Source organism: Hyalella azteca, unplaced genomic scaffold, assembly GCF_000764305.2.
Source record: "Hyalella azteca isolate HAZT.00-mixed unplaced genomic scaffold, Hazt_2.0.2 contig13331, whole genome shotgun sequence".
Lineage (NCBI taxonomy): Eukaryota > Metazoa > Arthropoda > Malacostraca > Amphipoda > Hyalellidae > Hyalella > Hyalella azteca.
In genome coordinates this window covers 446,876-460,327 of record NW_025943257.1, presented here as the reverse complement: position 1 = coordinate 460,327, position 13,452 = coordinate 446,876, and the positions used below count along the sequence as shown (strand labels likewise).

Sequence of the window (13,452 nt, the reverse complement as noted above, 5' to 3'; positions counted from 1 at the left end):
AAGCATAATTATATAATTAGTAAGAAATTGAATACCTAGATGAAGAGAGCATTAGCCGAGTTGATTGTTTAACATTTAGACAATATAAGCAAATTATGATGATTGAATGTGATTTCAATTAAATTTCTGCCAACTCTGCATGTTGAAGAAATTTCTTGGTTTTATTAACCACTCATAATTAATACTGCGTTAAAATTGATATTACGAAGTAAACGAAGATAGAATTAACTGTCAGCCAAGAAAAACCTTGTCGGAGAACTACTCATTCTATACGTCGTATTTTATTCGTGTACTTTTCAAGGCACTGAAACTGGGAGCCAAGAAAAAATTGAACGAAAGAGAAAAGAAAATAAAAGCATTACAACACAGTTTTTCGCTTGACAATGTCTTTTGTCGACATAATTCAACAGTAAGTTCTGTAGTTGTATTTCTGTCATACAAAGTTCTAGAAATGAATGAGACTAATATCAAACTTCCAATAATCTTACTGTTGTTGACTTTTTTAAAAACAGTAAAATTTTCATCTCATAAATTTAGAATCGCTTGGCGATTTAGACTTTTCTGTCTGAATCAGAATCGTCTTACAACTCGAATTTTCATTCAGTTAGTCACAGGTAACTATTTACAACACTTCTCTTTAACTTCACTTCTTGTTGTTTGTTTGTCTGCCACAAATCTTATAATCAAAATTTAACACACTTCTACTTATCATATCATATCGATCTGAAATTTTGCACACTTACGTAAAGTTGAAGACAATGCATGAATCAATTAACAAAATGAATAATTTAAAAAAATAATTTTTTTCAATATTAAAAAATTAAAAAAATAATTTTGTCAGCTACAAATCTTATAAGTGATATTTGACACAATTTTACCTGTCCAATTGATCTGAAATTCCGCATACTTGTGTGAAGTCGGAGGCAATGCATGAATCAATTGACAGAATAAATAATTTTGAATTTTTATTATATATTAAAAAAATAAAAAATTAATTTTTTATTATTCGAAAATAAAATTAGAAATTTATTTTACATATGTAATATTTGAGACACTGGATTCTTTAGAAGTGATGTCTTTAAAAAGTAATTTTTAAACGTATAATATTCTTTCGTTCCCAATAAAAAAATGTGAGTTTAAAAAGTAATTTTTAAAGACCACACTTCTAAGGAGGCCGGAGTTTCCGATGTTACACATGGTCAATGAATTTCTAATTTTATTTTTAAATATTAAAATTTGTTATATTTTTAATTTTTTTTTCAACGGTCAATATATTTCGACAAGATATTTTTTAGAGGCATACTTAAAAAAAATCAAGTATAGTTGAGCTCCTATGAAGAAATTGGCCACTTGCAGAATTCCTCAGTGCTTAGAACTTCCTAAATTCTGTCTAATCTTTCAAATTGGACTAACCAAACTTCCTTTCATCAGGTGGCAGAACTTGGCTGGCAACGGCACGTGGTCAGCGATGGAACAAGAGTCGGCAGGTCGTAGCGGCTACGGGGAATATGGTCACTCGGAAGTCTCTTACGGAGGTCATGGTGGTTATGGGGGTATGTCAAAGTACATAGACCCGTTTACACTACTTGCATTTGGTGTATTTTGCACTTTCTTAACATACATTTACTTTTACTGCATCATCAAGAAAGATTGCATTCAGTTCGCCACATGCACCACCGGCGGTCGGAAGCTCTTAAAAGACGTCACCAACGAACCAAAGAATGAAACTGTCGCCGAACTGTCGTCGCAAGTCACGCGGCTGTTGGCGGCCGCTCAAGCGACGTGGGCTCTTGAGGAAGATTGACCAATGGCCATGAGTCACCATGGTCATTGGTCAATTTGACCATGATCCAAGATTGACCATGATCTGGAGTCACCAAAGCAATTTCTCCATTCTCAACCCTTGCCACGATTGATGGAAACCTAGATGTAGTAATTTTGCCACTCTACGAAACTAAGAATTTTGTTTCAAGTGGGTAACATTAGTATTCGTCCCTTTATTTTCCTGACGCGACTTTAGGGTCATGTAATAACAAAAAGTAGTATTAATTGTTTTGTAAGGCACTTCAAGTTGAGGGTAATTTTGGCCATTGAAAATTGTGGAGTTTATTATATGCAGGCGTTTATTAAGTCGCTAATCTGCGGTAGTGAAATAAATGTATGTGTTTGGAGAATCATGTATCCCCCATCAGTGTCGAACTTGATTGTCATCTTATGAAGAAAATGTTTGGCCTTCATGCCAAACATTTCATACATCATGCCTTCATGTCTTACTACAGATGATCCAGAAGATTGATCAGATTAAAATCAGTTTATCTTTAAATATATTTTTTTATTATTTCGTGTTGGTGAAATCAATGGACTAAAATTTATTAAAAAATTAAACCCTCAGTTTTTGATTTTGATTAGCCACAATAACCCAGCGCTACCTGAAGGAAAATTAAAAATGTATCATATATATTATCTCTAATTCTGCTAATATCATAGCACGCTAAACAACAAAAATAACAATTTCTTGCCTAAAGAAATACAACATTCAAATCAAGGAAGGATCATTTTTATCACGCAGCTTAAATAAATAGGAGCAGAGACGTGTACTAAGAAACAGTGTAATAAAATTTTCATCCATAAAATTTCAATTCGTAAAAAACTTAAAATAAGCAGAAAATAAATAAATAAATATGTCGATGCTAAGATAAATATCAATGCCATTAGATCATCAGGTAAATTGTTTAATATTAGAGTCGCAAATTTCGTTCCGATCAAGCCAGGTCATTGGACCAATAAATCAAGAGACACTAGTGAGGGCGAAAATAGAGTATCCAACGATTGCTGCAATCAGTTTGCTTCCGAGTAAAGTCAAGCCAGTGAGTGTGTCATAGCCGCCTTGTCTGCTTGCAAAGATTTGTTGGTAGGCTGACTCTTCAGTTTTAGTTTCGGCCGAGATGCCAATTTCATTATCAGATTTTTCTTCGTCTGTGCCCGCACGGTTAGCAATCTTTCCCCAGAGACATTTCTCAAGCTTGGCTGTTGTTTCAAAATCTTCTGACTTGCTCTGCATGGGAACTCCGAGAGGCAAGAGATGGGTGTTGCGAGCGAAGGTCTCGAACAGATACTGATAGAGAGGCTGATCGAAATCTGAAGGGAGCTTGGGCACTTGGTGTGCGATGCAGCTGATCGTGGTGAACACGGAGGCGCGACCAGATCTTGACTGGGAGCCGAAGCCAGAGAAGTAGGAATAGATGTTGGAATTGCGGCACTCAGGGGCCGAGGAGAATATGCAGAACGTGCCTTCAGCGCCGGGCAGCATATGGCCACAGACTGACAGCAGCAGTACAGTTGCACCTGTAAAAACGATACTTTAATTGTAGCGTGCATGTGTTGATTTATTGCGCTGTTTCTAACTGGAATTTAAGTAGGGCTTTAAATTATTAATGCTGGTTGTAATAGGCACTTATTTGGATACAGTACCTTTCTTTTAAAAATATTAATCAATTTATTTTGATTGGATTACGGACATCAGTATTCTCAGACTCCAGGGATTTTGATAACGGTAACGCCGGGTTAATTTGTTGATATACTAATACAAGAATTACAAACGATATGTTAAAATACAATGGTATTACAAAATGGATTTTATTCGCGTAATGTAAATATTTGGAACGTATTTGTTCGTTTTGATAAAGTCTTACGAAAGAAAAAGTGGATATCAGACTAAAAAATCTCTCAACAGCATTATAATATATGCTTTAAACGTATTTGTGAAATAAAACAACAATAATAATCTACTATATCTAACTCAACGCTAAAGTGATGGTGCCCGAAGCGATAAAAAATTTAAATCATGAGTATGATTTCACCGAATTAAGTTTTTCGCGATGCCACGTATCAACTTGGCATATGCTATTTAAATCATTATAGATAGGTCATCCCTTCAAACGGAAACCTCAACAGCCTGGAAGAGAAAGTAGTCTATCAATGCACGCGACGCACTTGAAGTGTCTCACCGCATGAAATTCTCGCGCTATAACATAATGACGCTCATTATTTTATGACCTACAGAGTCTTGTCAAGTCTGCACTTGTTCCGCTCCATGAAATCTCACGGCGGCTCATTTTGCTTCATGAATACAGTCAGTTCATTACCTATGCGGAATTGCGTAGTTTATCTAGTTTGATGTTTTGTGTCTCTTATATATTATTTTACAATTCTTTTTTATTTTACAAATTGGCCTCAACTCACGTTGACATTTATAACCTGTCCATATAATCAATTCTTTATTCATCCTCAACTCGAAATACATACAGTGAATTAACCTCATGGATAAATTTAAATGCAAAATTATTACCTAGTCCCAAATAGTTGTCAATTTATATGAACGCAGCTGTCGCCACATCACGAGGCCCATTAACACGCCTGCCGCCTAACGGACCAGCGACCTCAATGCGGTCTTGTAAACCGGCCGGCTTGTGAGTAGAAAAAAAATCATAGCTGCACTACGTGCTGGATGAAGAGATGGAGCTTGTCGCTAGCTTCTCGGTCTATGTAGGTGATTTACCAGCACGTGTAATAGAGGAAAACTGCAGATTGATAATATAACTGAGTAGGCATCAATGATGCCTTTTCTTATTTTGAAATTCGAATATTATTAAATGTTTTTTTTTCGTTTAGTACCGATAAGCGTAACTGCAGATTACCTGGAGCTTAATTACTTAGGTGGCGACCATTTATTTGTGTAGTCACGTTCGGTCGTCCCAGAGCATATACCAGTAGAAAAAAAGTATTACCTTAAAATAAGTGAGCATTGATGTAATAGGGTCCTTCAATATGGCACCTGGAATAATTGCAGTGAGGTGATGTGATGAATAGTTTCTTATGTAATCAATGAGAAGGACTTCATAAAATATGTTACAAGAGATCATTGGTAGACTGTTCAGTGTACACACCAGGCACTAATTAATTTACAATAATTACTAGAAAAATAGCAGGAAATATTAGCAATGAGAATTCGTAAAAATATTTCTACATTTAAATTGATTAGAAAATAAAGAAGTTTTATGGAAACGCGAGTCCTTAATCTTAATCTTAATCTTGTTGAGCTGTGGAGCGGACATTTTTTTAACCAGGCACTCACTTACTTGAATAGACTTATAATGGCACTAAGTTGAATCTGCTGCAATTGTATTCATTAAAAATGTTGCCAGTTATTACAATATAATGATAAAATTTTCGCATTCTGTGGCACCGAGTAAACCTCATTTAAAACAAGACATATTCTGTTATTATTAATGAATTTATATCACATGTTTGCTTAAATCGCAAATTAACTAAGAATTTAAAAGCAAAGAAAAGTCCACAAAAATTCATATCTTTATAGAAAACGTTTCTATAAAGATATGAATTTTTGTGGACTTTTCTTTGCTTTTAAATTCTGTTATTATTACAAGCATGCCTGTTGAGATCTCATGTCTGGAATGCTGCAGAGAGTGCGAGGCACCAGGCGACAACGGTGCGCGCTAAGTGGGACATGCTAGCAGATGAGCCCGAGGCTGCACCGCTTTAACTCGTGCACCGTTATTACCTCCCATGTACAAGACTGCCCCACTAACCTCCACGTCTCCCCTGCCACTTCAGAGGAGAAATTTAATCAATGACTAGACAAGAGCTTTCTCTTTTGCATTTCCGGGTATGATGTTTGCCATTGATTGATGGGGCAATTTCTTAAGGAAATTAGGAGATAGAGACACAGTGTTTCAGAGAAAGAGAGAAAAGAAAGCTTCCATGACACGTATTGGATATCTCGGTGTCGACTCTGTTGGCAAGAACGCACAAGATTGCAAGCCAAAATTGTGTTCATAAATTCTATTATATAGTAAGAAGCGATATCTATAAACATGTAAGTGCCCTTTCCGTCTTCTTTTCAATTATTATTGAATTTTGCGCTTCTGGTGATTATTGAAGATACTCACCGAAGGTTTTCATTTTTGAAATCTTCTGTTGAAATGCCGAGATTTGACAACTGGGTCCAGATGGATTTGACTCTGTCTGAAAAATATGAATGCATGTAATTAATAGTTTAAAGATTGGCCGTTTGATTAATTCAAAACAGGAATCAATTGGTATAATCTAGACAATAGACTCACACATTCGTCGGAAAAGACTAAAATACATACTAACTAATTATGAAGTTATAACTAATATTCGGAATTATTTTCAGCCAGTTACATTGACCGATATTATTTTTTCTTGTTGAATAATTCGTTTCTAAAAAATTGGACGAACTACAAATATTTAAGTGTTCTAATTAAAAATAATGATGTAAATAAAATATAATAGGGTTGATAATGTCAAGCTTTTGTTTTCTGTTATACAGTGAATTTACATTGTATGATAAGGCACTGTGTAAGTAACACGGATGACACCAAAGTTTTCGGCATCGTTGAACAAACGGCATCCGAGAACGATCTTTCAAAAAATTAAGGAGGGTAGTTCTAGCTTGCGGGACGCACATTGCGGCTCATAAATAAAACCGTCATTGAATCATCATATACTGAATTAAGAAATTATTAACGGAGCAAATTTTTAAATACGACATGAAACCGTTAGGCCACATGCCGTGAGGCATGACACCGTGAGGCTACATGCCGCTATTCGACACTACTATCCTTGGAGTGGTGTAACACAAACGCATTTGATGTTCATCCAATTTCAAATTAACTCATAAGACGAGGTTACACAACCGCAGGATATCAAAGTCACAATAAATGAGCCTCAACTCACAAAATTGTGTGCTGGAGCTGGTCTGGAGCGATGCGTCTTGTACCAGCAGCGGACGTGGAGTGAGTGTCGCACCGCTACAACCGACGACCCTATAGCAACCGCTAGCCGAGCCTGATGCTCCAGCGCCAACCCGCGTCAATTTGGACGGCCCGGGTCACTAAAAAACTGGCTACTTTCAGTTCCGTTTACGAAGTCTAACCCTAGAATCCGGGATGTTCTCTCAGTAACTATGACACAATTTTCTGACTTGGAGTAAAAACTGCTTGTACGTGCATTGGCAGCGTGGCTTCTGCATGCCAGTACGGTTCAGTATGAATATCACTCCATCTTTAGACCAACAAGTGAGAAGTTTCAAGAGTTTGTCAACGTCTCAGAACGCTTGGATGAGAATGAAGTGTTGACAGAATTATGTTCAGGTGTAATTTTTCCTTAATTTTTTACGCGTCAAATCTTTCAAGTCATGTTAAAATGTAACTTAATAAATGACTTAGTCACAAAACGTATTGTTTTACTTACGCACATAATATTCTCTATAAAAAATTTGAAGGCTCAGCATCTGATTTGAATATGTTAGATATATATTCCTAATATTTGTACATATAACTATATAAACAGGCGAACCATTTTTCAAGTAGTCCGGCAAGCGGGACCGTCAGGGAGCTCGAATGCAGAGGTTGCGTGCTTGGAGAAAGCGCGGCACGCTTGCACAAAATCAAGCTATATTTCTAGCAGAAATTTAGTGGCTGCTTATAACGCTCACACTCACAAGTAGGCGCAACAAATTCACACTGGAATATTTTCGCAGCTGCATGGAAATTTTGTCAGATTGATTTGGGTCGTTGATTAGTGTCGAATGAGCTTAGTTGAAAATTTACAAGAAACAAGGACAAGTTGAAGAAATTGGTATTCAGATAAATCAAAATTCAAGTTCCGGATTGAATACTTGGAGCGAAACTCTGACGATGCGCCAGAGAAATCCTTGCGTCGAGGAGCGCTACGCACATCCTCAAACTCCTGTAGGACACAAATAGGTTGTGACGACCTCGTGCGTGATTCGTGACGAAACTACGTCATGTATATACGTGATGATCGTCACCGTGCCGCATTGTGGGACTGCGTGTTACGTGAGGCTTACGATGAGCACGGCAAATTTTATAGAAATTTTAGGCACGACACACTATAGACAACAACCGACCCCAATTGCTTAAATTTGTGACTAAACTAACCATTGTCTATTAGAAGGAAAGCTGGCAAATATAAAGCCTAGCAATAAACTTTTAAGTTATTTCCGTTATAGTTTAAGCTAACGGTTTCTCGGGAAGCCATTTCCTCCTTGAGGCTCATCGCTACACCAGTTTGTATGAGTCGTTGATTCGGTGGCTGTTGACTCGAGTCATCTGCGGTGAAGCCAACGCTTGCTTACGGCGACTCCGTTCAACAGTTATGAGTTTATACTTGCTGCTCCTGCCAGCTGACTACACGTGAGCTTTTGTTGCTGAATTTTAAATTCAATGGCCTGTCACTAGCTGTCTCATTTTTTAGTAGATCATGAGCAACAATCGTATTTAGAAAGAATACAATCATTTTCGAATACGATTATATTTTGGCATTGTTGAACTTGTGATCCTTGTAAGATTTAAACGATTATGGAGAGTATTATGAATAATTTTTTTGAGAAGCACGTCTATTATGGAACATACTTATTCTAATCAGTGTTCGTAGATACGTATCGGCATTTTCAACTGTCTAAGCGTTAAGGAAAAGTTTCTTTACATGGCTCAGAAGGTCTAATATTCTGTTTTTGCTATTAACTAAAATAAAAAAAATTCGGAAATGGATATAACAAACATTCCTGTTTTTGTAATTTAATATGAAAAATATTAATTTTTAGGATGTGTTGATGGAAAATTTTTTAAAATCGTTAATAAATTCACGCAATTTAAACAAAAAATATGTAAAATTTTCTGCTTAATTGAGCCCGGTTATAAATTTCTGGAATTTTCCGAGTCGAATCGTGCACAATCAATGATTGGCTCACAAGTAATCACAATTTTGAACTATTGTACGCTGTTTTTTCTTCTATTATAGATGAAACAGCTTTTATGATACAAGCTTAATTAAAACTGTTATTGAGGTTGCTTGTTTGGTCCAACCAGTTCTGGGAAACTGAAGTATATACGCACTTGCACATTGGAAAGCTTCGTTGTCCACGAATTCGTGAAAGAATTAATGCTTTCGCGAGAACTCAACTTTCAATTCTTGAAATTAATGGATGAGACTTTTCGAAGAATTTCCGATGAAACAAAGCAATTATATGACCGTATGAAATGATCCCGGTTTGAACTTTCATGAGGGGAAATGACGAGCAGGCTGTGAGACCTCAGGAGAAACTTGCATGGTTCCGGATCCAAGAACCGGAGTTGCAGTCGATCAATTTAGATGCCACGCACCTAACGCAGTGAGTCTTGTAAGAGACGTTGCTCGTGTTTTTCCTAAGATCTGAGGGCGTCATCCATTAATTTTTTTGATCTAATCAATAATAAAATATTGCTGTCGAGTAGTAAAATAAATCATTAACCAGGTTCCTTGATACTGATTGAGTACCGAAAATTTATTTTAAAGTAGTAAACAATATTTAGCTGATAATAGTTCTCTTCGTGATAGTGATAAGAACTATAAAAAATTATAGATTTAAGGTATAATTTGCGAAAAAAGTGAGGCTTTATGTAAGTTCCTATTTCTTGGAAAATTCGCTTTAAGTAACCAAAGCTTTCTTGGCCACAGCAAAAATGAAACTAAAACAGGGAAAAGTGCTAAATAATTTTTTAGATGTTTAAATCATAAAGCTGCTTATGAATTTTTACTCTTGATTTCCTAAAATGGTTTGCAAAATTGTGAGCATCGGATTATGTATTTTACAGTGCGGCTGATAATCTGAAGCAAGCCGATAAACGTTTTTTATTCATGTAAAATAAGAATTGAACAACGGCAGTTCCATGTAAAAATAGGAAAGATATTTTACAGGCATCATCACCAAAATATTCAATTATTTTCACTTCAATTTAATTACCGGGAAATCGGGTTTCTATATTTGACACCAGGATGATGGTGTGGGTCTCTTAGGACACGTGGCGAGACTCTGCTGGAGTTGAACTCATGCGTTATCATGGGTTTGTATTCGCAAACCGAGCGTCGTGTCCAGTAGTTCTTTGGCACGTGAAGCTTCGAGAATAATGTGCTGTTTATTCTAACAAATACCAGGTCCGGAATGAAGTAGCAAAATGCATCAAAGTAATAATATCCACGGCTCAACATGAAGTCTATGAGCCTTTTGTCTTCTATACATTCTAATATAGCGTCAATATCGCTAACGAATTTGTCTGGGATGCTCATATTCTTTCGTATCTGTGCAGGTGAAGTGTACAGTGTTCGAGCTGTCACATTTTTAAGAGTTTTCCACCGGGGAGACACATTTTCGATAGCCCAAACATCAACGAGAATTTCATCGAATGGAAATTTCTTTAATATTTCCAGCTCTCCTCCCTCGATGTCGAGGCTGAAGAAGTGGACGTGTGAGATGTTGAGAGCTAACAATAGGGTTTCGATGGCAAAACATTGGATCTCTTCAAATGTGCTGTAGACGCCTTCTTCTGTACCAGGTATTGCCTGGGAAGAATAATTCAATATTTTATATCGTGAGAAGGAGAAAATACATTGATGCATCATGATTATTAATTATCCAACAAAAAACATTATTTCTACGGAGAAAAAGGAAATTTCGAGATTTGAGTGAGCATGCATCGCAAAAGACATAAAAAAAACTTTGTTTAGATATTCAGATGTTTTTCCAGAAGTATATATTCAAGTTCAAATGTATTCTACTTCATAATAGAAAAGAATCTAGTTAAATTATAGTTCAGTGCTATGTATAATTTTTACGGGACAATATAATTATCACGAGAACATAGCAATCATGTAATTTGCTAAAAAGCTTTGGGGTAAACGAATATAACAATAGCGAATTAATATTTTTTGAGTTCATGTGGTGTGATTGCAGAGCATAGTCTGATAATCATAATCTGAAGCATAATTTGATATTCATAATCTGAAGCATAATCTGATATTCACAATCTGAAGCATAATTTGATAATCATAATCTGAAGCATAATCTGATAATCATTATATGAAGCATAATCTGATATTCATAATCTGATTTACAAGAACGAACTAATAAGCACTTTCCTGGGAAAAAATTGAACATTAATTACTGCCTATTTTCCGCTTCGTATGATGTTGTTTCCGATGGTAAAATTATCAGAAGGGCTATTTTCGGGTTAAGGTTGGGTTTAAATCATCATAATTTATTTATATTATTATAAATTTATAATATATCGCGTGCAAACGTCTCCGGAAATTTTGAAATGATGAAAATAATTTTTGACGTATTACCAACTCTCTGTGTGAAATGCTAGAAAAATACGAACGAGAAATGAATACTTTCGATGAGACAAAATATGCAATAGAATACGACGAATATTCGTCAATAGTTCGAGCTTCCCTTGATAAAGCGTGAAGTTCGACGCTTTCACGATAACTAATGATGTGGCAAAACCATTTTAAAACTGACAGGTTTATAAAAAAAATTATGATAGAAAAATTGAGAAATTATGGTATGGTAATACCGATAGAAATGAACCGAAGCTCCTTTACTTCAGTAATGCTTTATGAATATTTTAATTTTAAAATTTCTGAATTTCTTTTGAACACAATCACCTGCTCTGACATAGTTTGATAGGGATTGCAGTTAGTTTCAGTTACAGTAAGGTACGGATATGGCAATAAAAAAGCTTGAAATGAAATAAAAAATAGTAATTACCAAGAAGAAGGCGATGAAGGATTAAACATTTAATTGACAAACCTGGATGTGAGAATTTCCTAGTATTTTCTGACTGGGATGACGGATGGCAACATGGTTCATTTTGAGATACACTTTTTCAGCGTAGCTGTTATGTGAGAGACATACCGGGGCCGTCCATGCATTGCGATGTTTATTCTTCAAATGAAAAAAGTTTCTTGGATCAGGTTCAATTAAAAGCCCGGTCCATTTATAAGAATCTTCTAGGAACAAAGTATTTGACAAGAGAGACCCGTCCAAAGCTCCTGCCTCAACGAAGAAGCCTGGAGCCTCGTCTGTAAACAGATCCTCCAGCACTGACTTGATAAATAGCCAAGATACATAACTTCTACTCTCATTCTCATTGAAAATGTCCTCTTGATGTTTGGGAGACCGTGTCTTCGGCGGAGGGACCAGAAACTTCTCTCTTACAAGTGCAAGAAGTCGCGGGTCGTCTTGAGGGATAGGACCATTCAAGCGCCATAGCAGTTCCTATGAACATGCATGCGGGAGTCTTAGGTAAATTGTGAATTATTTACAGAACAAAATATGTGGTTTTATGCGAGATAATCAAGCAGTGCTTGAGACGTACGAAGCGATTCTATTTCTTGTTATTTATGACTAATGTCATAATTATTTCTTGTTATTTATGACTAAGTTTTATGGAAATAATGTGAATACGCTCAATAACTGTAACAAAATAATACTCATCTGAAACGTAATATCTAAAACATCACAAAATTGTATATTCAAAACCGGCGAAATTCAGAAAATGAAGACTGTAACCACAAAGAAAGTGTGAACTTTATTAGTTTTAAAAATATGCAGTCAAGTAATTGAAGTACTATACATAGGCAGATATTTGTATATAATTCATGAATGTTTTATGAGAAAAATAAAATGAAAGCACTCACTCATTCAATAAGTTATTGTATCGCATGTCAGCTACGGGAAAATAAATTGAACTTATGCGAGTTGTTAAAAGGCCTCATAGCGTTCTCACCTGACGTTTGTCGTTGAGAGTCTCCTGAATACTCGCCTTCTCGTCAAACATCTGAAAGCAAATAATTCTATCACGACCTTTGTGTATTTTTAGGTTAAAGAATATTTCTGGGCGAAATACTAAAGATTATTTCATTTCAATCACACCAATTTTAATTCGGTTATACGCTTTACGTTTATAATATCATTCTTTATTCAGACGAGTGAATGTTACTACTGGAGTTCATCCGCATTGTTCGCTCTTAGCTATTAGCAAATTAGCACTCGTTACGAGTAGGCAAATGATGCTTAGAAGCTACATTGTTTATAAGGAACTCTTATTTTTGCTTTTCATTCAGCGTTCTGGTACGAATGCTGTTTTTGCGTTTAATCTAAAAAGAACTCTGAGATTGACACCCTTCTGTATACCAGCACTCGCATGGTGTACTAAATACCCTTTTCACTGAAATTTGAAACGGTTTTCACAACGGTGAGATGGAGTTCGTTAACTGTTGGATCGCAGTCTAAGAATTCCAACGCGATTCTCCGGGTATACTGTGGCAGACCTGTATGATATGAAAAATTGATGTAATCAGCAATAAAATGGAAACGCAAATGATTTCAGGTAATATCATTCACACCTTGGAGAAAAGCATGGCGTAGAAGGAGGCGCCCAATATGATCACAACGAATGCCAGATATTTCATTCTCAGCCTCTAAATTTGAACTGATCTAGATTTGCTGAACAAACTAATTTTTCAAGGAAATTTCCCGAGCGTGCTGACGGCAGAGTTTTT

General features: G+C 36.0%; 3 protein-coding genes across 3 annotated transcripts; 1 reads left to right on the top strand and 2 right to left on the bottom strand.

Moving 5' to 3' along the window:
- Positions 1-186: 186 nt before the first annotated feature.
- LOC108681694 lies at positions 187-2,357 on the top strand. The gene is made up of 2 exons (XM_018170754.2): positions 187-409; positions 1,432-2,357. The coding sequence occupies exons 1-2, from the start codon at positions 384-386 to the stop codon at positions 1,802-1,804; spliced, it is 399 nt and encodes a 132-aa protein (XP_018026243.1). The 5' UTR covers positions 187-383; the 3' UTR covers positions 1,805-2,357.
- Positions 2,358-2,451: 94 nt separating this feature from the next.
- On the bottom strand, positions 2,452-6,897 carry LOC108681695. Its single transcript, XM_018170755.2, has 3 exons — positions 6,781-6,897; positions 5,970-6,045; positions 2,452-3,345 (listed from the first exon to the last, which is right to left on the bottom strand). Exons 2-3 carry the CDS (start codon positions 5,980-5,982, stop codon positions 2,789-2,791), a joined length of 570 nt encoding a protein of 189 aa, XP_018026244.1. The 5' UTR covers positions 5,983-6,045; positions 6,781-6,897; the 3' UTR covers positions 2,452-2,788.
- A 2,456-nt stretch (positions 6,898-9,353) lies between these two features.
- Positions 9,354-13,362, bottom strand: LOC108681687 (protein Star). The gene is made up of 4 exons (XM_018170738.2): positions 13,297-13,362; positions 12,678-12,728; positions 11,699-12,166; positions 9,354-10,446 (listed from the first exon to the last, which is right to left on the bottom strand). The coding sequence occupies exons 1-4, from the start codon at positions 13,360-13,362 to the stop codon at positions 9,847-9,849; spliced, it is 1,185 nt and encodes a 394-aa protein (XP_018026227.2). The 3' UTR covers positions 9,354-9,846.
- Positions 13,363-13,452: the final 90 nt, after the last annotated feature.